The sequence below is a fragment of the Macadamia integrifolia genome, chromosome 2, assembly GCF_013358625.1.
Source record: "Macadamia integrifolia cultivar HAES 741 chromosome 2, SCU_Mint_v3, whole genome shotgun sequence".
Taxonomy (NCBI): Eukaryota; Viridiplantae; Streptophyta; class Magnoliopsida; order Proteales; family Proteaceae; genus Macadamia; species Macadamia integrifolia.
Window position 1 is genome coordinate 33,973,288 of NC_056558.1, and position 25,857 is coordinate 33,999,144.

The 25,857-nt window shown below is 36.9% G+C and overlaps 1 protein-coding gene across 1 annotated transcript; it reads right to left on the bottom strand.

Moving 5' to 3' along the window:
* Window positions 1-823: 823 nt before the first annotated feature.
* Window positions 824-23,218, bottom strand: LOC122063098 (probable methyltransferase PMT11). Its single transcript, XM_042626772.1, has 9 exons — window positions 22,359-23,218; window positions 20,064-20,213; window positions 19,686-19,956; window positions 18,451-18,561; window positions 18,037-18,196; window positions 17,015-17,272; window positions 16,717-16,839; window positions 4,571-4,648; window positions 824-1,519 (listed from the first exon to the last, which is right to left on the bottom strand). The coding sequence occupies exons 1-9, from the start codon at window positions 22,992-22,994 to the stop codon at window positions 1,312-1,314; spliced, it is 1,995 nt and encodes a 664-aa protein (XP_042482706.1). The 5' UTR covers window positions 22,995-23,218; the 3' UTR covers window positions 824-1,311.
* Between the last annotated feature and the right edge of the window lie 2,639 nt (window positions 23,219-25,857).

Genomic DNA, 25,857 nt, shown 5'->3' on the forward strand with positions numbered 1-25,857 from the left:
CAACGCCATGTGGCTGAAAAATTGCTTTACTTAAAACTCCTTAACAGTTGCATTTTGATCTCCAATCCTGTCGGGAGAAAAAGAAAAAAAAAAAAAAAAAAGAAGGAAAATCCCGACTCTTACTTATCCCGAAACTATTGAAAACAAGAAGAAAATAGGGAAAAAAATTCCAACTTTTTTTCTTCCCGTGAAAAATAAATAAATAAATAAATAAAAAAGGAACTTAAAGAAAAGAAGAAGTTTCCAACTCTTCAAGAAAAGAAAGGATCCTTCTTTCTGCTAAAACAAATGTTTGATGTGCTTTATTACATGCCAATTAGAAGGATGTCATGGTCCTATCAGTTTTCATCAGGCTCCATTTGTTGTATGTTTCCCGGTCAACCATCGTAGAGAAAGGGAGATTCAACCAATCATCAAAACTATTAATCTCATTGGTGAACGCCTTAAATTGAGATCATTGTAATCTTTAAGAACAATGGGAGATCGATCCAGCCATTTTGGGTTCCAGTTCAGTAGTTTGGACTTTGGCCCCTCAGCAGCATAAACACCACTGATACAGCCAAACCATTCCTTAAGTAGGTATGAAAGATGCCCTTGAGGCTGCATCTGGTTATTGGGGAAGCGTCCAAAGGAATGTTACTTTCTGTTCACAAAGCACTTTCTGAGCATCCGTTTGCCCTCAGAATGTAGTTTTCCAGGAGATCCAAAATCAACAAGCTCACTCTTTATTTTTCCTTTAAATGCGCTTGATAATTGGGCACGGTGCAAGGGGGGGGGGGCATAAGTGGAAGATAAAACCTCTCAACTCATAAGACAAGTTGTGTTATGGGTACAAAGATACTACTTTTCTTTTGCTTTATTATTCTCCATTTGAAACCAGATTACCCTAAAACATGCTAGACAGTCAGCTCCAGTTTACAAATACAAATTACAGGACACTTCCACTCAGTAGATGGAATGAAAATAATTTTTCCTTCTTTTTCTCTTGCTTTTTGTTATTCTAGGAAAGAAATGAGGTTATCCTAAGACATACAGGCAATCAGATTTGACTTACAAATTACATGGATGATTTTATAATTTATGGATTGAAATATTCAATCTCAATACACATAATTGGAGAGTGGAGATCCCAAGTATCCAATCAGCTCTTTCCATTGGGAGAGTGCAGATCCCAAGTATGCAATCAGCTTTTGCAGTGCCATCGTCCTTCGCTTTCCTTTGGTGAAGTCTAGCGAATCCAATGAGAGGGCAGTACAGTTCTCATAAGGAAAGGGGGCAAAAGCTCACATGCTTCCTTCCTTTTTCACTGATTCAAGCACGTAATAGATGCTTCTCACAAATCAAGTTCCGCCGACTTGCATGGGGACCTTCCTCAGTATCATATATATATGCTTGCCATCCCATTGCTTTTGCAATCTCTAGAAGTTCATTTATAACAGACAAGATGTCACGAATGTAAACACGTCCACCTGGCCTCAGAATCCTATCCATCTCAAGCATGATAGATGAAATGTTACATCTGTGACAGTTATCAAAAGAAATGTCAAAAAGTCAATCAAAACAATGAGGAACTATTAACTATTCTACGAAAAAAATTTGGTATCACATGGATAGTTTAGTTCAAGGAATTAGTCAAAGAGAAGATTATTATATGGGGAGAAATAAATGCACATGTTGGAAGAGATAATGGAGGTTTGGAGATAGGAAGAGGACGGGACTTCAGTTTTAATTTTTTATGGCTTATGACTTACTAATGGTAAACACATGATTCGAAAAGAGATAACACTTGATAACCTTCAAAAGAGGGCAAATAGTAGCCAAATAGACTTCTTTCTAACTAGAAGGTCAGATAGTTTATTATCTAAAGATTAAGGTTAAGCCAAAGGAGAACTTAACCATGCAACATAGGTTAATGGTCATAGATGTGTTTTAAACCGCTGAATCATAGGAAATGTGAAACTATTTTCCCTAAGATAAGATGGTGGAAGTTAAAAGGAGAAAAAAATGAAGAAATTTACTCATAATTAGTAACACAAGGAATGTAGGAATGAAGCTAGGAAGATATGTGTTTTGAAACCGCATGAGACAATAAACAAATATTTCAGACAACCAATTTAGTTTTATGCTAGGAAGATCAATCATAGAAGCTATAAGTTTGCTTAAGAAACTAATGGAAAAGATTTAGAGAATGTAAGAAGGATCTCCACATGGACTTTATTGACTTAAAAAATATTATGATATGATCCTTAGAGAGTTAATTTGGCAAGTGTTAAAAAAGAAAAGTGTTTCGAGAAAATATGTGGACATGGTTAAAAATATGTATAATGGTGTCATGATTAGTGTAAGAAATGTGGAGGGGGAAGGCACAAGGTATAGTGAATTCCCAATCATAATTGGATTACATCAAGGGTCAACTCTAAGCCCATATCTATTGGCGGTCTGGCGCTAATCATATATGAGTTGACCAAAGACGTTCGAGATTAGACCCCTTGGTGTATGCTTTTTGTTGATGATCTTGTTTTAGTGGATAAAACAAAAGCTAGGAATAGTGTGTGGTTAGAATTATAGAGATCAATCTTAGAATCAAAAGTTTTAAGATAGGTAGAACAAAAACATAGCATATGGTGTGTAACTCTAGTACATAGGACTGAAAGTGGGGTGATGAAAATGGATGATATGGAGATAGCACAAAGTGAAAGTTCAATCATAAACAAAGAAGGAAAAATAAAGAATGATATTGCATAAAGAATTAAAATAGGGTGGATGAAGCGGAGGGGGTGCATCCAGAGTATTGGGTAATAGACATGAAAGAAAAGTTTAGAGGACAGTTATACGACCAGCAATAAGTATGGAGCTGGATGTGGGGAATAACAAAAAAGCATACAAACAAACTTCATATAGCTGAAATGAGGACGCTGAGATGGATGAGTGAAAAAACTATAAAAGATGGAATGAACAAATTTGAACTAAATTAGGAGTAGCTCCAATTTATGACAAATTGCGAGATATTCGTTTGAGGTGGCATGAACATGTACAACAGAGGCCTTTGAATGCTTCAGCATGGAGGGATGATTTGATTCAGATTAAAGAGAGCCAAAAGATCCAAGGGTAGACCTAAATGACTCTAGGAGAAGTGAGAAAAAACATTGATGGGGACATTAGTCCAGAATATCGAGTTTACCAGAGGAGGCATCGCAGAAGACCACCCAGCCTAGACTCTATTTGGCTAGATGGATGAAGATCAGCATGGGGCCCACCTTAGAGAGTCACGCAAGGACTCCATGATTCTGATTTCCTTGGACAGCTTCATATGGGTCCCAGTTGAGCATTCAACGCAAGAGGGAATTGCTAGTCTTATGGTTTTCTTTTTTTTAGGAAAGCAATTTTTTTTTTCTCCTTTTAATTACTTAAGTAGGACACTTGTTTCCTAAAAACATTGGATTAGATTAGGACTTTTTATTTATTCCCTAAACTATTAGATTCTGATTTGGGTTCCTTTTTTTTTTTTTTTTTTGCTTTTTACTATATATTGAATTCTAAGGCCTACGGCCAACTTTAGTGAATGAAAAACAAAAAGCAGTTTATGTGCAAGATCCCCCCCCCCAAAAAAAAAATCGTGACTCTCTTCTCTCCCCTCATCGAGGATGGCATCTCCCCATTAAGTAATCTATTTAATGTTGTTGCTTACAGCAACATAAGCTTTTTTTTTTTTTTCTTTTACCTACGACCTCAGTCGCATGCCCTAACCCCTGCTGAATCCATTTGTTTTTCTGTTACTTATCCCTTTGCTGAATCTCTGCATAAGAAATTAAGAATATTACTGGTTTTTACTTATTGACTGCAAGTTAAGGGGCTGGGTTAGTAACTGCTACTGCTGGGAGGGATCTTGAAATGCATGCACCCATTGGCAACTTAGTGCTACATGTTCCCATCCCCATATTGCCTAATTGAAATCTGTTGGGTTGATGCTAATGAGGATTTTTATTGCTTATTGCTACTGTAATTTCCTGGTTTTTAATCTGCGCATAACTCATGCATGTTGCTGTTTTCCCTTAGTTCCATCCCATACCTGAGTTCAACCTACTGGTAGTGTTGCCAAACTAATCAACCTGTACAGAGACACTCCTAGGGTTCTCCCTACATCAAACATGTATAATTTAAGACTGGTAACAAGTATGACTTTGAATAGATTTGAATATTTGATGGGAGAAAAAGGATCCTTGTAGCCGAAGCTATTTAGTTGGGATAAGGATGAGTTGATTTGAAATAAGTAACAGTGCTTCCATATGCATTTCAAGACGTTCTCTTGGGATTAAAAACCGCAATTTGATATAACTCATTAAATAGATTGCTTAATGGGAGTAGTGGGGGAGAGAAGAAGAAAGTAAAGGAAAGATGGATTAACCACGAGTTGGGGAAAAGAAGTGGTTTCAAACAGATTCTCATTTGAGCATTCATTTCATGGCATTTTCCTCTCTCAGCATTTATAAACAAAAGGGTGTCAAACAGGGAGAGTAGAAAATAAAATGTAAGCAGAAAATGCTCTCCAGCAAAGATTCTCAATCAATACCTTTTTTGTTCATTTGAGAAGAGACCTGCTGCATGCAATAGGTCGTAAGTTCTTGGGTATGTATCAAATGGCTCACACCTGGTGAAGGGACTTCAAGCATTAAATAACAGACAATGAAGAAAACTAGTTCAAATGACAACATAAATACCTCCCAAGACAATCCAATAATGTTAAACAATTAGTTTAAAAATAAAGCTATAAATATTTAAATGCATGCCTTGAATAGCCAATGGCACCAACAAAACTCACTTTTTTTTTTTTTTTGGGTCTTATATCTTGTCATTCAACTTTCATATACCTTTCACAATATAGAAATAGACATTTAGGGCATAAAAATAAAAAATAAAAAATAAAAGATAAAAAATCCCCCTCTATTAGTATATTGCTTGTAGCTAATATTGTTTTGGTGACTCTGATATGTTTAGTAGGTGTTAAAAAAACCTGTTCTCTATTGTGTATGCTTCACTGGATGTCATTCAAAGGATTACCCTAACAAGAATGGTCTTTCCGGTCACTCCTCTATAAGTATCAAGTACTTGAGAAGCCAATAAAGCATTGATCACTGCGCTTCGAGCAACAATGGTTCATCTCCAAGAATGTTCATTTGGAAGATATTTTGTGTTGGAGAACTTTAGAGAGCTCAGGTGATTCAAAACCTGAGCGTCTGCTTCTTCACCGAGCTTCAACGACATTTTAGTTTTCTACACTTGGATCTGTTTTTATTGGTCTATTTTTAGTATCCTAAGTTGTATTGATCCCTCCATGACAGTGACTGATATCATGACTAATGGTTTAGCCAGACCTAAAAAACTGGACAACAGGCTTAATGGGTACTCTGACCTGACAAACGGTAGTGATCCTGACTTGGTACTTGACCATAAACTTGACCTTGGACTTAGAATGGTTAATCATATATTTTTATCAAGTCAGAACGGCATAGAAATCACACGTATATAACTAAACAACTATAGGCTTAATGGTATTTTTTATCAAGTCGCATGCCTGAAGTTGAGCAAAAAAGTGGAGTGAATCAAGGCTCTTTTAGGCATGTGGAAGAACCCTGGGGTCAACCACTGAATGGCCGAGGTCAACTGTGTAAGAAAAATGGTAGAGAGTTGGATCTTGGACCTCTTGGTGTGAGGCTCACTGCGCTAGAGCGTATATTCTTAAACATGGTAACATATGTTGTAACGGCTCTCTCACCGAGATCAACCGCGAGAAGCTGAGGTTGATTTCGGCTGTCTCAACGGCTCAAAATTTTTCCGTTGTGCTGAAGCCTATAAATAGGGATTAATCCTTCATCTAAAAGTAGAATTTTAGAGACGTTTCGGAAATAAAGGATGTTCAAAAGAGAAATCCCTGAAATTTTTTTTAAGGAAAAACCCCAAGTATCCGAAGGCCATTGTCATGGGAATCAAGTAAGTGATATTAATTTGTATATCTACCCCAGATTAGAGGGTGTAATGTAAGACTAGAATCACAAGTGATCCTAATCCCGGGCAGGATCTGAAATTCTGACTGAATAGATAAGATGTCCTCCAATAGGCTTGGTTCTAGCTCTCAAACACTCTCTCACAACAAACAAATAGAAGGAAAATAATAAAAGAAAGAGAATTCGATGGAGGGCTGAGAAGAACTAGTGATGGGCATCTTACCTAGGGCATCTCACCCAACTGCATCCCACAATATAATAGCATAAGCCATCTTTTTTTCTTCATTAATAAATTTGTGTTCAATGCTGTAGCCCCTTACAAACTTATATAGAAGATTCAAAACTGACTCAAACACTAAAAATAAAAGGCCTAACCCAATCCCTAACTAACTGGGAAACTAAACTGACTAGAAAACTGAAATAACAAAGGAAATAGAATCAAAACAAGACTCTAACTAAACTAATGAATTAAATCCCGTTTTCCTACTTTCTACCCATATTTTTAGGCCCATTAAAGTGGTCCATTACAAAGAAAATCTATGGGATCAAAGGCCCAACACATACATAACCCAACCCAAGGCTTATTTGCAATAAAATAAGCCCATTAAGTGACTTATCTGCATCAAGGTGCTTATTGCTTTGTGATTCATTTGCTTATCCACCCATATAGAGGTGTTTGTAATTGTGAATTGAAAAACTCAAACACTCAGTTTATGAAAGTGTGAGGGACTGATGATGTAGTCACACACCTATGGAGAGATCCATACCCATCTGGGTATCCAAACGGAGATCAGCCGGATCCATATTTGGTTATTTGGTCTAGTAAGATTTTAGGAAATATTATTTATTTGGGAATATTATGTAATCTTTTATTTCAAGTAGGATACGTAGGAGATAGTAGTTTCTTAATTTATTTTAGTTTTCTTAGATTGAGTTAGTTTCTTATTTAGAATTGGTTTCTAGTTTTAGTAGATTTATTTCCCTTAAATACAAGTGTAGCCAACGATTAAAGACAGATTGAGAAGATGCATTGAATTTGGTTTTGGTGAAGAGCCTGCGGGCATTGTGTGCGAACCTCTTTCCCACCTCCCTTCTTTATGCGACTCCTCCCTCTCCCCTGCAACTTTGAGCATCACCTCAGGGATTCTTCCCCGTTCCCCTACCGGCCCTCCATCAACTGAACCTCTGAGAAAGGATTGGGTTGAAGTTATGATCCCTGAAACAACTCCATGAAGGGTTTGAGTGTGCTCCTGTGAAAACACTTGGGTTGGTCGCAAGCCTGTGCAAACATGTAAAATTTTATATATAGTTACTGGAAATCCAAGTGTACGAGTATGCTTGGTAGTGGACGTAGGTCAAGGGGACCAAACCACTCTAAAATAGTGTATTCTTTGAGGTTTGATTTGTTGTTTCATAAACTCTATTGTTCCTTGAGTCTTGGAATGGAAAAGAACGAAAAAATGGGGAACATCATCGAAATCCAATTCTCTCCCCCTCTTGGGTGCTACATATACATTTTAACACTCCTTACCACTCATTCTCCTGCATCTACTTCTTTCTAATTTTCCTTTCACTGGCATCATATTATAAGTAAATGTCACTATGATCTATGTATGATGTAGCAAACAAGAGCACTAAGGTAAATGCACTTCAAGAGGGAACTAGGTGGAGAAATCTTTTTTTCCTGCCACATTTGTCTGCTCTTCTGATTCAACCGATTATCCCAATGATACGGGACCATAGATGATTCTTCTTCTGCTATTCCACTGTATCTAGGGCCATATCACCTATCAACTCTTTGTACAGATCATGATTTATTCTTCAAGGAAGAATTGTATTTGTGCTTCTTATACACAGCTACCATAGAGTTATGCTTCTTCATGGTGAAACATCAAATAAAAGTATCAAATATAAATGAATCCCAAGCATCTATAAGAGGAAAGATGCAATTTTTTGATGATTATTGCACTAGTAGTAATAGTGTAGTAATGCAAGGACAAACAACAAGCAAAGGAGAAACATAACAATAGATCAAACCCTTAGCCAACTTGTCTCAAAACATCACAATAAAAGCTTTGACACCATATTCTAAAATGTTGTCTATCTTCTTTTCCTACCTAGGAGAAGGGAGAGTGATGTATTAATCACTACAATCAACACCTGAGTTATGCTTATATGGAAAGTTACTTTCTACCACCAGAATCCTCAGATTGAGGGGAGACCCACTTACTCTGGCCTTACATGGATTGTAAACTCAGAAGATTGTAGGGTATGTCAATGCAATGATTGAGATGGACCCTTGTTGGTGCAAGGCTAGAAAGTTGAGAAAGAAAGGACCAAGAGAATCAGCCCAATAAAGCAGCATCCGTTGTTTTCAATATCAAGGAACATATGCTCCATGGGTTTAACATTCATACCCACATGGTAGAGGCATTAAAGTTCATATAAGGAACTTCCGAGCCACACCAAAACCCTGCTTCCTTCGAAGTATCCATTCTGCAACAGTCATTCTTCCAACCTCCTGATGATAATCTCCAATGGATTCACTAATATGGTAGAATCCCAATGGGTTCGCTAACATGGTAGTGAATAGTGATACCATCAAGGAAAAAAACTGTTGCCAGGTTTGGCACCAAGCAGAACCTTGTATTACAACAAACCAAACTGATGTCGGAGCCATTACAGAAGCCCTCCTTGCAATGGAGATTTCTCCATCAAATCTCTCTCTAAGCATAGAACTTAAAGAGCAGTGTCATTTTGAAGGAGAGCATCCAGTCTCATCCGAATTGATAAGAATTTCAGTCCAAGCTAAAGTCCTAATTATGTCAGGTTACTGTTCATGTAAACTGTTCACGAGCTACAGTACCCCCTAGTGTCTTATTTCTTATTTCTTATTTCTTATTTCATTTGCTTATTAGGAAAATTATACCCTTTGTTTAGTAGAGTTTAGTAGGGTTGGTTAAGTCTTTTATGCTTCTTTAAGTTATTTTCATGTAGTGGACAGAATTTTTCCATTTTCGAGTCAGTTAAGATGCCTATGCCTTGAAGCTTGAGAGTATGGTTTTATCTTAAAATGTCCGTACTACATTCTGGCTATCTTCTTTAATCATTTATTACAGAAAAACAAAAAAACAAAAATGCCAGATTTTTTTTTCTCTCCCTCTGAAGTTTAAGGCTTGGTTGATTTTCAACCAGAGAAGATCAAGGGTTTCAACAGTGATGAATTCCTACTATTCTTTCTTCATTGTGTTAAGTGGTAGCAAAGCTGGTTTTTCCTCCTCTTAAGGCACCCAACAGCCAACGAGGAAGACAAGGTTTCTGGTTTGGGAAGAGAAGAGACTTCCATTGCAAGGAATGACAGAGATGTTAAAGAGTGGACAAGAACAAACACATCAAAGTTTCCCCATTCAAAAAGGAAGACATGATTGAGGAATTACCCTTCAGAACAAGTGAACAGTCGGCATATTTTTTCGTGAAGGCTGTTAAAACTCAAAAGGGATACTTCAGTGTCATGGTTGACAAGATGGGCATGACTTCAACCTTATATATGTGAACAGGAACATTTATAATATTCTTCAATGATGTAAAAAGTATGCTAGGAAGAAAAGGATAACTCTTATATTTTTCTTCTTTTATACCATCTCCTCTTGTCATTTCACGTTTCACATTTTTCTTCATTTTTTCCTTAATCTTCTTCTAACCAATTTAATTAACTTACTTATCTTTTAATATTTCGGGTTCCCAATTTGACAAATAAATACATAATCTTTGATCTGGGGACCTCCTCCGTAAAATGAAAGAATTGATGAACCCACAAAAATTTAAAGGATTGTCAATATCAATCTTTTAGAATCCTAGCACCCAAATGAAAATATAAATTATTGTTTCTTGTATGCAACTCATTGATGAGGTATTTATATATACTTTAGCACATCAAATGGTCGAAATACTGTATAGTTAGTGTACATAACCACATGCTGGAAACGACCTATACTGATGCAGGCCGGCCAACATATGAAGAAGTCCAGCCTAAGGCGTAGCATTTAGGTTTGATCCATAATGCAAATAAAGCCCTTGATTAATATTTCTTAATTTTATTAAGCAATGTAAAGGTTTAATCTCAGCCATAGAAACTCAAGTGGAATCGACGATTTAGATATTATAGGAGCTCTTAGGATTAAAACTCTTCACATCCTTAGTGGATTTCCACCCCAACTCCTTTAACTCCTCAACTTGTGAGCTCAATTTTGATATTTGAGCTAGCATTGAAAAATACAAACTTGAAGTTTGCATCAAAACATTGGAAACCTCAACTCTTGCATCAAAGCATGGGAGACTTCAACAAATGGAAAACCTCAAATACTTTTTCTATTTTTAGATTTTCTATTGAGTTTTTATTTTCCTATGTATTTTGTGATTGGTCCATGTCACAACTTGAAAGAGAACACATTTTGAGTTGTAGAAACACAATACAATTGAATCAAAGAAATTTTCAAAGTTGCTCCAAGCTCCTTATCAACCTTGAAGAGTTCCTCTTATGAAACCAAGTTGTGTTTCACCCATCCTTGAAGAGATTGGGCTTTCAATTAGCCTAGAAGAGCTGAGCCTTCAACCTTGAAGAATTGAATCGCACCCTCTCAAAGATCCAACCTAGAACAGTTGAATTTTTTAAGCAATTAGCATTTCCGGATTCGGACTGTATATCTTGTAACTTGATAGCCCTTTTAAGCCCTTTTTCACCCAGAATCTCAATAATTCCTATCTCACGAAAGTTGTAGCCCCACCTCTTATCTTTAATTCTCAATTTGAATCACCCCAAACTGATATCGGAGCAGAGAGTTATCTCCAAATTATTGGCCTAAAGTCATTCTGTCCGAAATTGGTTTTATCTACAAAGTCAAATACTCTCTTGATCCTTGTATTCGGGCAATCCCATGAGGGAGATTGCATCATATGTATCAAACAACAACAACAACAACAACAACAAAAACTCAGCCTTATGGCCCTTATCCCAACTTAATGGGATTGGCCACATGGATCCGAGGAAAAGAGAAAAGGAAAAATGAAAGTAAATGAAATGAAAGGAAAAGGAAATGAGAGTAAAAAGAAAGAAACCGAACATCAAAAGTTAGGAAAATCTTAGCTACCAGCTATATAGATCCTTGCCCTCCATTTGAATCTATCTGAGGTCATACTAAAGACAAAATCTAGACTATGCATGTCATTTTTCACTATTTCTATGGTCATTTTAGGCCTGACCTAGCTCTTTTAACTCCTTCAATTGGAATAGATCACTCCTTACTGGGCATCCTCAAGCTTGTGTTAAACATGGCTAAACCACGTCAAATGACTCTCTTGGAGCTTTTCATTGATCGGGGCAACTCCCAAATCAGCTCTAATATGTTCATTTCCTACCTTATCCCTCCTAGTTCTGCTGCACATCCATCTCAAGATCTTATCTTTGCTACACATAACTTCTCTATATTACACTTCTTAACTACCCAACATTCCGCTCTATACATTATAGCCGGTATTTAAAATATTTCTATAGAAAATTACTTTAAGTTTTAAAGGAATGTGTCGGTCATACAATACTCAGGTTGCACCTATCCACTTCATCCATCCCATTTTAATTCTCTATGAAACATCATTCTCTATGTCACCGTCTTTATTTATGGTTGACTCCAGATATCTACCATAGCCACTTTGCGGTATCTATCTTTCATCAATTTTCACCATATCTTTATCCATCATACTGTGACTAAAATTACACATTATACATTATGCCTTCAATCTACTATTCTTAAAACCTTTTGTTTTCAAGGTCGCTAAGGCTTATGGAAAATAGGAGCCTCACTTTGGAGAATTCCTTAAGAATGATAAAGAGCGCTCATCTGTAGTTTGGTTCCTAACTTGAGGAGTCCATGGCTCCATCTTAGTGTTAATCCATGCTTGTGTCTCATCCATCAGAACGATACCATCCGCAATGATTAGACACCATGGGACCTTATCTTGAATGCTCTTAGTTAATTCATCCATGATAAGCGCAAACAAGGGCTTAAGGTTGATCCCTGATGTAACCTAATCGTAATTGGAAATTCTTTGCCTTGACCTCCACTAAATCTCACGCTAGTCACCACGCCCTCATACATATCTTTAATTACATTCACATATTTACTTGATACCCCTCTCTTCACAAGGACATACCAGATTAAATCTATTGGGACTCTATCATAAGCTTTTTCTAGGTCAATATAGACTATATGGAGATCCTTCTTGTAGGCTCTATATATTTCCATGAGCTTCCTCAGTAGGTAAATGGCTTAAGTCGTGGATCTACTGGGCATAAAATCAAATTGGTTCTCGAGATATGAGTTCCTCTTCTCAGATGGGCTTCAATAACCTTCTCCCAAAGTTTTACAATATGACTCATTAGTTTTATACTTCTATAGTTATTGCAGCTCTGAATATCTCATATATTTTTGTAGATAGGGACTACAATGCTTCTCCTCCATTCATCTGGCATTTTCCTTGTGTTCATAATCTTGTTAAACAGATTGGTTAACCAAGACACCCCACCAAGGATTAAAGTATCGGTCGCCGCATCTGTCCGCCAAAATTAAGATATGTATCATATCGGAGATCCGCTAAAGATAATCACATAAATGGATAGAAAACATAGTTTTTAAGGCGGTAAGGCGACGGAGGCGTTTGAGAGTCTTTCGGAGTACCTTAGCAATAAAGCGGGCATAAAGCGTTCCTGTGCAATTTTTTATAAAACCTATTTGGCTCAAATCCTAGTTGAATCCTATTACTCATATGTTAAATAAATATTAAAGGTTCATATTCATACCAATGTAAGATATTCATCAAGAAAACAAATCAATAAAATGAATAAATTAAGTTCATCTTCATCAATCATCAATCATCAATCATCAATCATCATAACATATTAACATATAATATAAATACATAATTATGAAATAAAATTATAAATATAAAGAAAAGACGACATAAAAAATACAAGTATTTATTATACTTACCTCTATGATGCCAAAATGAGTGCCTAAGCCCTAAGGTTATCCACTATATTTCTACTCCTGTCAAAGAAGAATGAAGCTCACTACTGCCGGAGCAAAATGGTCACCTGGATCAGTGGTTCTTCCTTGTTCCTTGATTCCTTCTCAAAGCCCTTTCTTAAAACCCTTGACAAAATCCAAACCCTATTTGTGAATTGTGTTTTTGTTTTGTTTGTTTTGGTTATTTTTGGTAGAGTAAAGCTGATCCCATACATCTCAAGTGTTAACAAAACCATACACCTACCAATAAAAAATCTATATTTGGATTCTTCATCAAGTAATTTTAAAATGTGTTTAAAAAAAAAAAAAAAAACCTACAAGGTGCCACTTCACGTAAGGCGGAGCACTACCTTACCATCTCTAGACCGCATCAGCGCCAAAGCACTGGTAAGATGACGCCTTAGTAGCACCTTAAAAACTATGATAGGAAATACTTTTTTATACACTTTTGCATAAACATAAAAGTTTTAAAAAACTAGATATAACATGTATTATGCATAAACACTAAATTGAGAGTATCGCACTAAGAATCCAAGGTTTGTAGTTGTACCATAATATAAAATCCTTGTTCCCAACCTTGATTTCCACTTTAGTTAGAGAGAAAAATGGCTGGTAGCAATTTTGGAACAAAAACCCCTAAAAAAATTGTGTTTTTTTGAAAAATAACCCATCTTGGCCATTACATGATCATAGCGCACCTTATCGGTACGTATCGTACCATATCAATGTGTATTGGTCGATACATATGGATACGCACTGATATGTACCGATACATACTGAAACGTACATTTCACTTCAATTTTTAATTTTCCATAGAGTATCAGTACGTATTGGTGTATATCCGTATATGTATCATAGGATACATATCGATACAAAAGGATTTTAAAATTTCCATGTATTGTATTGGTAGTATCGTATCAGTAGTATCGTATTGGTAAGGGCCGATATGATATGTACCGATACTTTAAACCATGCACCCCACATACTCCTAGGCTCTTCCACACCTCTATTGGGACCTTATCTGGGCCTGAAGTGATGTAAATTGAGCCTGTAAGAGAAGGGGCTTGTTGGTTCCTTCGAACCAGGTCCAATGTTGGACCAACCAGCTCCCAGCTTGGGCCATAGAACCAGCCCAAAACCATAGGAAAACACTGTTCACAAGTTACTGTCCACGTGAACAGTACCACAGCAGTTTTGCCTTATTATTAAGTCTTCTAGAAGCAGCTAGCCGCCCTCTTAATTAGGAAGAAAGAAGCTTCAGGAAGAAGAGTCCAGAAGCCAACGATTCTCAACAGATCTGGGCAATGTTTTGTTTCATTTTTCCGCTTGGTCTTGGTTGCCAAGTTAATCATATTTAGTAGGAGATGTTAGGCTATTAGTTAGTTTCTATTTTTATGTCTCTAAGTAAACAAGTAGTTTGTTTTTAGAAAGTTTACTTTACTTTCTATTTTCAAGAATTTACTAGATTTAGGAGTTTCCTTTTTGTTATTTCTTTGTGTCCAAACAATGTAAGGCTATTTAAAGCCCATCAATCATACTGAAAAGAAGATTTTGAAGTTTAATAAAATTTGTGAGTTTAACTCATGGCTGAGAGAGCCAAATCTGAGAGGGTAAGATGTCTAAACCTAAGAGGTGAGATGCCTAAAACCTAAGGGTGTCATCCGATACGAAAATCGTGTACTGATACTGAAACCAACCGGATTATACCGTACCATACCTAACCGAAAATATTCGGTACGGTATTGGTATGAGAAAAAAGCATTTCTATCTGTTCAGTATGGTATCGGTTCCAATGTAGAAACCGTTCAGCGTATAGTACTACCATACCGAACCGAATTATCAAGTAAGGGTAAAAATGCTAAAGCCCATAAAGGCAAAACCTATCCTCACAGCTAACTCCCTCCCATGAAACCCTAACTCCCTATCCCTAATTCCTCAAGCCGTCAACGAAAGCTGTGAGAAGCAGAGCAAGTGTGGGTGTTGTTCTCTCTCTCTCTCTCTCTCTCTCGTCTGGTCGTCTATCGTCGTCATCCCTCACTCTCTTCCTTAACCTGAGATGAGACCACCAAAGGAGGGATCGACCACAAGACGCAGGAAGCTTCTAAGCTTGCTCGCTACAACAAGAAACCCACCATCACCTCTCACGAGATCCAGACTGCCGTTCGCCTTGTTCATGGGTTTTGGGGTTTCAATCTAACTTCTAGTTAGAGTTGTTGTTTGGTTTCTAAGTTTCTTTGGTTCGATTTCTTATTTACTGTAAATCTTCCTTTTCTTCTTGAGTATAGAGAGTATTTTTCATTCCCTTACTCTTGACAATGTGTGATGGTTCTTTATAGATTCAGAACATAGGTTTCCTTCAAAAAAAAAAAAAAAAAACTCATAGTCATTAGATAGGATTGTACCAAATATGAATCTAGAGAGATGGGATGTTTCTTTGGGTGGTTGGCCCTCTCTGAAAATTTCTCAAATCAGAGCCTATGATCCTCTGAAGCTCAACAGCCCTTCTCTCTTCTAACAAAAAAAAAAAAAAAAAAACTGTTTTACTGAACCGAATTAGGAACCGGTATCATACCAAATAAATCCCATACCGAAACTGTACCAATTCGGAACGGTATCGGTATTGGGAAATAGACTTTTCCCGGTATGGTACTGTTTCAGTATCTACCTTTTGTCTTTGGTACTGTACCAAATTGACACCCCCGTAAAACCTGAGGGGTGAGATGCCTAAAACTGAGAGGTGAGATGCCTAAAACTGAGAGGTGAGATGCCTAAAACCTGAGGGGTGAGATGCCCAAACCAATCCCTTCTTCCCCCTTCCTCTTCCCTCCATCGATTCTGTTTTCCCCTTTTGTTATCATTCTTTGATTATTGAAGCCCTGAAGCACAGCTGCAACATGAGATTGAATACCAGCCAAGTTCCCCAATTCGATACAGAGAAAATTAGGGTTTTGGCCTAGGATCGATTTCCCTGATCTCCCAGATCTGAGGCCTGTTGCTGAAACCCTTTTAGGAGATTATCAAGGGCCCCTAAAGGACCACTCGATCAAGAGGGTTTGACCTTTGGAGGCCTGTAGCAGCTTCAGCAACTTTTCTCTTAAAAGTTTCTAATCTGGGGCCAGATTACAAACCTGCAGATCTCCCTCATCTGAGGTCAGAATCAAGGGTACTTTGGAGGTCTTATCGAGTACCTACAGAAGCACCTTCAACCAGCATATCAGCTTCACCTGAGCCTTGACCAGTGAACCCCCTATTTTCTTTTCAATTCATCCCTATTCGTGTGGTTCTCCTGGAATTCCAGATCTGAAACTTGGAACTGATTTGGTTTGGAGCCTATGATCAACTGGGGTTGCTTACTTTTGTAAAACAACATACATCATGGAGTCTTGCCTAATGAACTCTACAAATATAGGAAAATTCGAAAACCCCAAGTACACACATAAAGAAAAAAAAAAATCAATCACTTCATTGAAGTAAGATAACTAGTCCAACTGTATATACTATATTACTATTGTACTGAAAAGGCGATACTTTACATGATAGCACATCACATTTAGATAGTCAGACCTAATCAACCCGGAAACCTGCAGAATAAAATTCAAAAAATAAAGAAAAAATTATAGGTAAATAGCCAATACCAGTCGTGCATAACTCCTATGAGTCCACGGTCATATATTACAGGCAAGGTATTCGGCCCACTAACAGGAACGACATTCATAACCCAACAGTCTATCCCTTGATCATATAATGCAGCAGCAAACCTGCAATTTACCACAATGATTCATTTGCATGTTTTCTGAAAGAAAGAGGAAAAGAGAAAAGAAAAGAAAAGAAAAGTATCCATTAAAAATGCAGAATTAATTCAACCTTGTATGTGGAAGCACTATGCAATATAAATAGGAAACATGTAAGAAATTGATTATCAGATGTCCATACCCTCCAAAACCAGCTCTCATATCCATCACATTCCGTAATTTTAATTCCTTCCAGTGGTAAACACGAATATAACCTTCTATTATGTCATTCCAGTACTTGGATTCTGCCCTGAAGAGCTCATTTCTGGATATGTAGGCTTCAATACCTATGCTCTGGAGCCTATCAGGAGGAGAATGCAGTCGTGCAGGCCATGCAGTAAGATTGGCTCCATACCCGTTCACAGGTAATCTAGAAATGCATGCTCTCAGATCAACATACCTACAATTACCGAGAGTATCATTAATGTTTCTTTTTTTTCTAAAGTTGAGAAACTAATGGGCTTAACCCCCATCACAATATTTTATAAATTAGTGCAAGCATCAGCCTATGCAAGTTGAACCAAGATGCTGAACTCATGAAGGCACACTGAGAGGCAAAAATTGTCCACAAGTCCAAAACTGTCTCTTCTATAATTTTAATGCGAAGGTATTTTCTTTGAGAAGAGAATATGACGATGCTCTTAGGCAACTCGGCTATGTATCATCATGCTTCACTGCCATGAATTGGATGCAGAGATTTCAGGGCCAAGGCGAAGAAAGAAGTTTAGCAACTAAAACTTGAGGATATTCTACAAATTGAGGTGACTGATCCCCTCCTGATGATGTCTTGAATTCAGAATTGACCTTTAGAAGATTGAACAAACCCAAAGAAGAACGAAAGAGGATATGACATTTCCTCTACACGACACCCAAGTTGTGAGAGTGGAATGATGTCAGGTGGATGATGATGGAACATGATCCATGTTGGACTGCAGGTTACGGGAGAAACTCTCTTTCCTGGTCTATGAATTTGCTCCGTTGGCTGGTTAGTAAATCAATAAGAGGGCACAGGTGAAGAACTATCTAGAAAGACCCAAACAAATAATAATAATAATAATTTACAAAATCTAGTTTTACACAAAGAACATACTTCGCTTCATATTCAGAAGTGTTCCCAGCTAAGCTCTACTGGAAACTGAAAGGCACAGGGTTTAACGGAGATACCAAACATTGTCTGTGTTATCATTGGGATCACATAGTGGAGGTTGAGTTCCAGCATCACGACTATCATAGCAGGTATTGCTTAAAGGCTTCTTCCATATGGCAATATAACCCTCCTTCTTCACAAGCTCCCAACAAAGACGAACAGTTAGGTCCTCCATCTCTGGACAAAATCAAACCGACATCTGAATCACATGTTGTATAAAAGCAGTGTTATAATCTGAAACTCATTATTGACAAGTTCAAAACCGAATGCCACGTATTTCTTCCAGAATAAATGTTTTCCGTGTACTTGTAAGAGTATATAACATATTATCATTTATAAAGCTTCAAATGACAATGCCAGTGTCAGCATTAAAATTTACTTTATCACTGCAATGGTTTAATGTTGTGAGAAATCAACTTAGGATGAGCAACCTTTCCATTGCTCTTGTAGGTTATCTTCATGTTTGTAAACAGGCTGTGCTGCCCAGGCAAAGTATCCTCCAGCTCTCAGCATCCTGTTGACCTCCAGAAGCAGAATTCCATCTTCACCACGATAGAAGGAACAAAAATGAAGTCATATCAGTATGAGGAAGTGTAAATAATCAAGCATTAGAACCTCAGCACACAAAAAATTGGAGAAAGTTACTGATGCAGTTCAATATCAATTTCAAAAAAATTACTAATCCTCCAATGTGGCAAGAGTTTTAAATATGGATAGAAAAAAGAGTAATGAATTCCAACATGCAAAGGTACACTTTTAGTAAAGATAAGTTCAATATCAACTTCACAAAAGCTAGAAATCCTTCAACCTTATAAGAGTGTTAATATGGGCAGAGATGAAAAGAGAGAGTTGAAAATTCAGCTCCAATCTGGATATATTTGGATATTTATCTGGATCCTCAGATAATAAATATCAAAAGATAACCACATAATATTCAGATACAAATGCAGATATTGATATATCTACTTCACTATAGAAAAGATGTTAGCAATCAGGCATTGAATCTACACTGACAAAATTATAAAGCAGTTATAATATAGAGGTTGAGTACCATCTTTACAACATCTTATATAACCTTCAATATGACAAGAGTTTTAAATATGGACAGGGATGTAAAAGTATTGTTGATTGTTGAAGATTCAGCTCCAATCTAAATACATATCCATTTATTTGAAAATTCATAGGATAATCAGTAATGGTATACAATCTAAATACATATATATATATATATATATATGTATATATTTTTGTATTTAAATACTTTTTATCAACAAGATTATTAATTTCTTATAGAAGTATATAATTTCTTATTCAAGTTATCAAATATATTTTTGTATACCATAAAATGCTAGTCGAACATTATCAAATTCGAATATTGATGGTTAGAAAAAAAATATCCATCAAATGTCAAATCAAATCAGAATAGCAGACAGATCAATTGGCTTCGAATCGCATACTTGTATACATGCTTTAAATTTGATCCGTCAATCTGTTAAATCCCTAAATACGAATATAAAAAATTAAGATGAATCATACTTTCTATGGGATCACCTTGGAAAATATGACTCCTATATGTGCACCTTGGTGCATAATTTTGTCAAGGAAGATTTCTTAGACTGCTTTAAAACAACTAGACCTGATACATGGAAAAAGAAAAAAGCTGTACCATCACGAGTCCAATTAATTCTACATCTTGAACAATGTATCAGATCAAAAGCCTGGCTCGGATAAGGCAAACGGTGTGTTGCAAAAGCTGCCACCAAAGCAGGCACCCCACGCTCTAATGCAAACTGAATCTGGTTCTCATGAACATCTTTTGGTGCTATTGACATAGTAGTGACATTACGTGAAAGAAGAAAAGCACCAAAGCTTGCTACTCCACAACCAACATCCAACACAACTCGGGTATGACAACCAAATGCAATATCAGGAACCATCTGCACATTCAGGCCAGAGGATAAGACATAATGTCACCAAGAGACAAGATAGGGAAAACTTAATATTTATCTCCATTCATCGAAGTCCAATTTTTAAGGTCACAAACCTGTGAGATCTGATTCAAATATTGATCTGCCCCATGAATAAACTGAGTTCCACCTCCCGGGAATATAAATTTATCATTCACTCTTGTAATCCAATTCTGGCCACCCTTGTCTTCAACCAAACGCGTATGTGGCACATTACTGAACCAAACCTGTGATACACATAAAAATTTATTAAAAAGAACAACCTCAGGTCTAGGTCCAATAATCACACATCCAAAATCAAGGAAAAAGAATTTCATCGAATGTTGTTAGTTGTTGGATGCAAGTTGCTCAACCAATCAACCAATTCAAAGATATGCTAAAATATTCTTGATAAAATATACTATGACAAACAGAAATTATTTGAACAACTCTAATGGTAATAGAAGAAATCATTGGAGTGAGCTGATCAGAACTCGCAATGCCTGCACTGACTCCTGATTAATCGATAAGCAGAAATAGGAATGCATTTAGCTGTGTTCTATTGAACAAGAAAAACTGGTCGACTTGAAATAGTTGAAGAGTCAGTAGAACAAGATGCTTTCCTAGAAAGGAATTAAATTCTGATTTATTCATCACAGGAACCAAATATTATGATGAATTCAACTGAAACCATTGTATTTTATGCATAGTTATCATGGCATCCAGGTGACTTAGTTGCCAGGTCACTTGGCAGGTACCTCTTAGTGTCGTCTTGCATCCAGCCCCCTTCCAATGCCTTGGGTTGCCTAGCTGCTGTGACAACTATGATTTTATGCATTGGCTTTGGCCACATTTGACCCAAATAATTGGAATTATTTAGATTTCAGCACCTTCTGGAACAAAGTAATTTGGATGAAACTAGTGAAATACGTCTGGAAAGTCTAGACACAAATACATATAGAATAATTGTTCGGTAGAACCTAATGCATTCTCAATATACACAACAGCATGATGGAAGTTCAGGTTCAATCAGGTTTTTTAACTGGGTATTTTCGACAGACCAAAGATTAATATGGTTGAATACAGGAAGTTAGATTCACATTCTGTCAGACTCTAAATAAGAGTTAAATTGAACTCTTCTTCGAATGACCCAAAATGGGGCTATACCATATCAAACTCTTCTTTGAAATGACCCAAAATGGGGTCACGTGATCCAGTTTTGAAATTCAAAGCTTGCATAAAGAAAACAGTGTAGCGAATCACATTATGTTATACAGTAATGCTTAGGTTATTCACTGCAGATGATACACTTGTAAATCAGCCCGCAAGATAAGCATGGAGGTTTTATAAACATTTGATAATATAGTTTCTTTCTTTTTCATTTGGGGGAGAAGGGAGGAGACTGCAGGGTTCACAGAACCTGAATCATTCCGTTGCCTCAAGGAAAGCCATTAGGAAATCAGTTTGTAAACCATGAGCATTTACAAGAGTGATTTTCTTTGTACCGAAAGGCATTCACAATCCTTCATCAGAACAATACTAGGCCAATGTCTCCACAGTCCACATTGAGAAATATCATGCCTCTTTATCAAAGGGGCAGTTCATATACCATTCTGACATATTTTTACTCGAGATAACTCTTTCTTACAAGTGGTTCATTGCATTCTATGCGGAGCAACGGACATAATATTTTAGCATGCCATATAATGAACATAATATAAGGTTTGGTTTACAAGAACAAAATCCAAATTGGATATAGTTCTGTCGCTTCGGTCAGGGATATCCATAGGTATAGCTCATGCATCTCACACTCATACAGATGGATGATTTGACTGATTTTCAATTCATGACTGAGAAAAAAAATGTAAGAAAATTCCTGATGGCCACAGTCGTGAGTTAACAGGCTCAAACACAAATGGAAGATATTCGAAGGATAGAGCATGGTGGGATTGGCTAGGTTACTTGAGATGTTCTAATGGTGTTTGTCCTGACATTAATAAAATGATGGGGCTGAGTTAGCTTCCCACATGAATCAGCAAGCTGGGTTATCATCAACACCCTCCAATTTCAATGGACTGGAGTATACACACTACAATAATCCCACAATCTGACCTCTCAAACCTCCTTTTCTATTGAAAAAATTTCCCTTGATGTTTGTATCGTTTAATTTTCAAAAACATTCTGGGCGACAGTGGCAATCAAAATACCTAACTGAGCAAAGGGAGTTCTTGAGGTGTATAGGTGCTTTCTGGCGAGGGTAGAAGAATACAATTTTATTTTATTTATTATTTATTTTTATTTAAATATGTAGACCGTGTAGACCTTTTCAAAACTCTACAAACCCAGCAACAGACTTTTTCAGTAGAAAAGGAAAGAAGCAATTCTCAACTTACCACATCTCTGCTCTTAGGCCAGAGTATCGGAGGTCTGTAATTCTCGGGAGCTGGAATCAAACAATTCAAACCCTTTCCTTCCCCAGGGCAATGCCGCTCGTACTTCTCCCCCCTCTCCGTCGAATTCAACTTCCGAATCTCCTCCACATTATCCAAACAAGGTATGTACTCTCTCATACTATCAGGACACAGCTCATATCTCTTCACCTTCAAATCACTAGAAACCGAGACATTCTCAATCCCTTTCTCCACTTGATCACTCAAATTCCCCCATTTTTCAATGAGATCCGGATCAAATTCGCCCACCTCGAATTCCTCCGACATTGTCCCATTCTCATCAACAATTCCCAGCCTCTGTGGAAACAATGCAGGCGGTGGAGGTGGAGATGGCGGTGGTGGAGGATTCAAGGTGAGAGGTGACAGATCCACCGTTTCGTTGGCGTTGGGGGAGATGGAGACTGAAGGGGAGTGGTTGTCGGGAGGAGCTTTTTGGCGGGTGTTTAAGAAAACGAGCGGTTGAGTTCCATCGGAGACGTGCTTGCCGAGGAAGAAGAAAGCGCAGGCAACGAGCACGAAACCTGTAATTTTCACAAACAGAGGAGTTTTGAGGAGTTCTGAGCTGCTTAAGCTTTTCATCTTCTCGAGACTGTATTCCTCTGAAGAAGAAGTAGAAGAAGAGGAAGAGAGAGACTTGAATATTAGAGTTTCGAATCCATTGATCAACAAAATGAGTTGCAGGCTTTGCCGCTTTCAGTGTGAAAGAAACACTTTGGTTTCTTGTTTCTGCGAGCAGCGGTTAACTTAACAGCAAGAGCAAGGAAGCAAAAAGTAGACAAACCCTTTCTTAACCCTTTTTTCTATGGGAGATAACCCTGTCCAGATATTGATAGGGTTTAAAGGCCATGTCCGTTAATTATTTGTTGCTCACGTGAGAAAAATGCATATATGATGAAAGATTATTATGAAACTAAACATAATGATTATCATTTATAATTTTTCGGAGAAGGCAAGACCATTTGTTCATTGGCTGGGTTGAGGACACTTAACTATGGTCCTGACGGTTGGAACCCGCTTTAGATCATTCTAAGTCTGAAAGTTTGAGTAAGATCATTCTGAGAACGGATTAGGTACTTGTAGGAAAATCATTCTCGTATGAGTTTGATTTACACGAATATAATTTACTTAAAGACAAACTCTCAGGTGAATTTCATTAGTGTAGATCAAACCGTACAAAAACATGTTCCAGTTCCAGATCCCTCGTCATGGTCAATTGGTCATTGACTAGGTTGAGGATAACTTTGGCCCTAACTTAAACCCAATTTATTACATCTTAAATTCTAACAAGATCTATATTAAGATTTCTGACCCTCATAACGAATTAGCTTTCAAAAACCATTGAGTCTGAGTCAAAATTGAGTCAAGCCTAAGTTGAGGTCGAGGTTCACGCTTAATTGGACTCTGATTTTTACTCTAATTCTAGCTCAGCTCGAATCAAAATTATACCAAAACAGAACAGCTTCAGTACAAGTACCAATTTTTAGAACTAAATCCAATCTGATACACACCAACATTCCCTAAAATTGAATCAAAACCGAATCAAGTATAATTCTTGGCTTCACGAATCCCAAATGGTATTCTATCCAAATTTTAATAATTATATAAAAAAAAAGTCCTCAAGTAATATTCTATTAGACTCTAGAAGTATAGCCTGTTTATATTCTCACATCCATTATTCATATCATAGGTCAAATGTGTATAAGAAAAGTTTCTCAAGGATAGGGATCTGGATCTGGATCAGATGTATTTGACCATTAGAATTGGCTGCTAATTTTCAATATTATTAATGGTGTGGTTACTTCTATCCCATGGCTCCTTCAGCCTATCATTAGGGATTGTCTTTTCATTGAAGAATAGCTTTAGTCCTCTCTATTTCTATAATGTATATAGAAAATGTAATTGATTCAATCAGATGCCCTCTTGTGCATTAGCATACATCCCCTGTATGCCCATGATATATATATTTATGGTACTTCGATTACTAGTATGCATTCTCCATAATCATAGATTGCAAAAGTTTAATTTTGCCACATGGTAAACTTTGATTGGCTGAAATTTGATATTTGGGCATAAGATCTCTAAAGATCTATTATATGACCACAAAAAATTGAGCCCCATCTAGTCTCCCATGTGGTAAATCTAGGCATTTGAAACTGGTATATGGGAAAGGATTTCTACCCGGTTCTAAAAAGTTTAATTTTACTATAAGGTCTTCCCATTATCATTTTCTCTTTAAAACTTCTAGACAGACATTTGGGGAGATTATAGAGAAGAATCGGCAAATTTTAAACTATTTGGCAGCCACTCATTTGATGACAAGCACTCTATTGACAAATATTAGGGGTTGTGCATAGTTTACACTTTTTTTTTTATTCAATGTTATTCTTATCGTACAAAGTTTTCTATCTATTAGAGGCCCTAGCGTCACAAACACATGGGTGTGCAATGACCACTATACCCCTACTTGGATGCGCGCCCTTGTGTGTGGGTACACTTGCATATAGAAAATACTTGCCCTATTTTATTTTGAAAAAAAAAATTATGAACATTGAAAAGTTTCTTTAATTTCTTAGCAAAAAAGTGTATAAACCCAAAAACCTAGGAGGATTGAGTTTTTAGTTATGTATATAGCAAGACACCTTCTTCTCTGAGTGGGTTGGAGATTAATCAAAATCCCTTGGGAACTTTTGAGCAGGATTCTAGAGGCAAAATATTTTCCTAATACTACCATTCCTTCACTAAATTTTAAACCTAAGAATGTCCCTCTGATTTCTTCCATTTACTCAAGTTTATTGTTACATGTTATTTCAAACTGCCCAAGGTTTTGTGCTCTCATGTCCATTAATAACTGATGTGTGAGTTAAGAAATGTAAGCTCTAGTATTTTTTTATTACACACACATCTATATGTATACTCCAAATTCTTATTAGAAATAGTAGTTTACTGGTTAATATTATAATAGAAAAAAGTTTCCAACGGCACCAATGTACTATGGATAAAAATCGTCTGCAATTCCTTACCTGTGCAATACCCCCTTCAGATGGTGACACGTGGATAAAGTGGTTTGAACGGCTCAAATTAATCCTACATTGATCCAACTTCAACTCATTGGTTTGGAGTTGAATCAATGTAGGATTAATCTGAGCCGTTCGTTCAAACCACTTTGTCCACGTGTCACCCTCTCAAGGGGGTATTGCACAGAATTGTACAAGATTAGAATTGCAGACGATTTTTATCCATGTACTATATTCCCTTTTATATAAATTTTTATTATTTTTTCTCTTAATTTAACCATGTGGATCCTCATGTGAATTATATCCTTCCTATGTTACCATTGGTGTAGCATGTGAGATTAACCCCACACACTGGCATCGTGGAGAACCCTCTCCCTAGCTATTATAATTGAATACATTAGTGACAAGACCATTAAAAGAACTTGTAA

Excerpts from the sequence above, each read along its gene's own strand:
- LOC122063098 (XM_042626772.1), bottom strand. The coding sequence starts at position 22,994 with ATGAAAAGCTTAAGCAGCTCAGAACTCCTCAAAACTCCTCTGTTTGTG. Across the intron at positions 19,957-20,063 it reads ATTTGAATCAGATCTCACAG|ATGGTTCCTGATATTGCATT; the intron begins GTTTGTGACCTT and ends CTGAATGTGCAG. Across the intron at positions 1,520-4,570 it reads TTCTCAAATGAACAAAAAAG|ATGTAACATTTCATCTATCA; the intron begins GTATTGATTGAG and ends TAACTGTCACAG.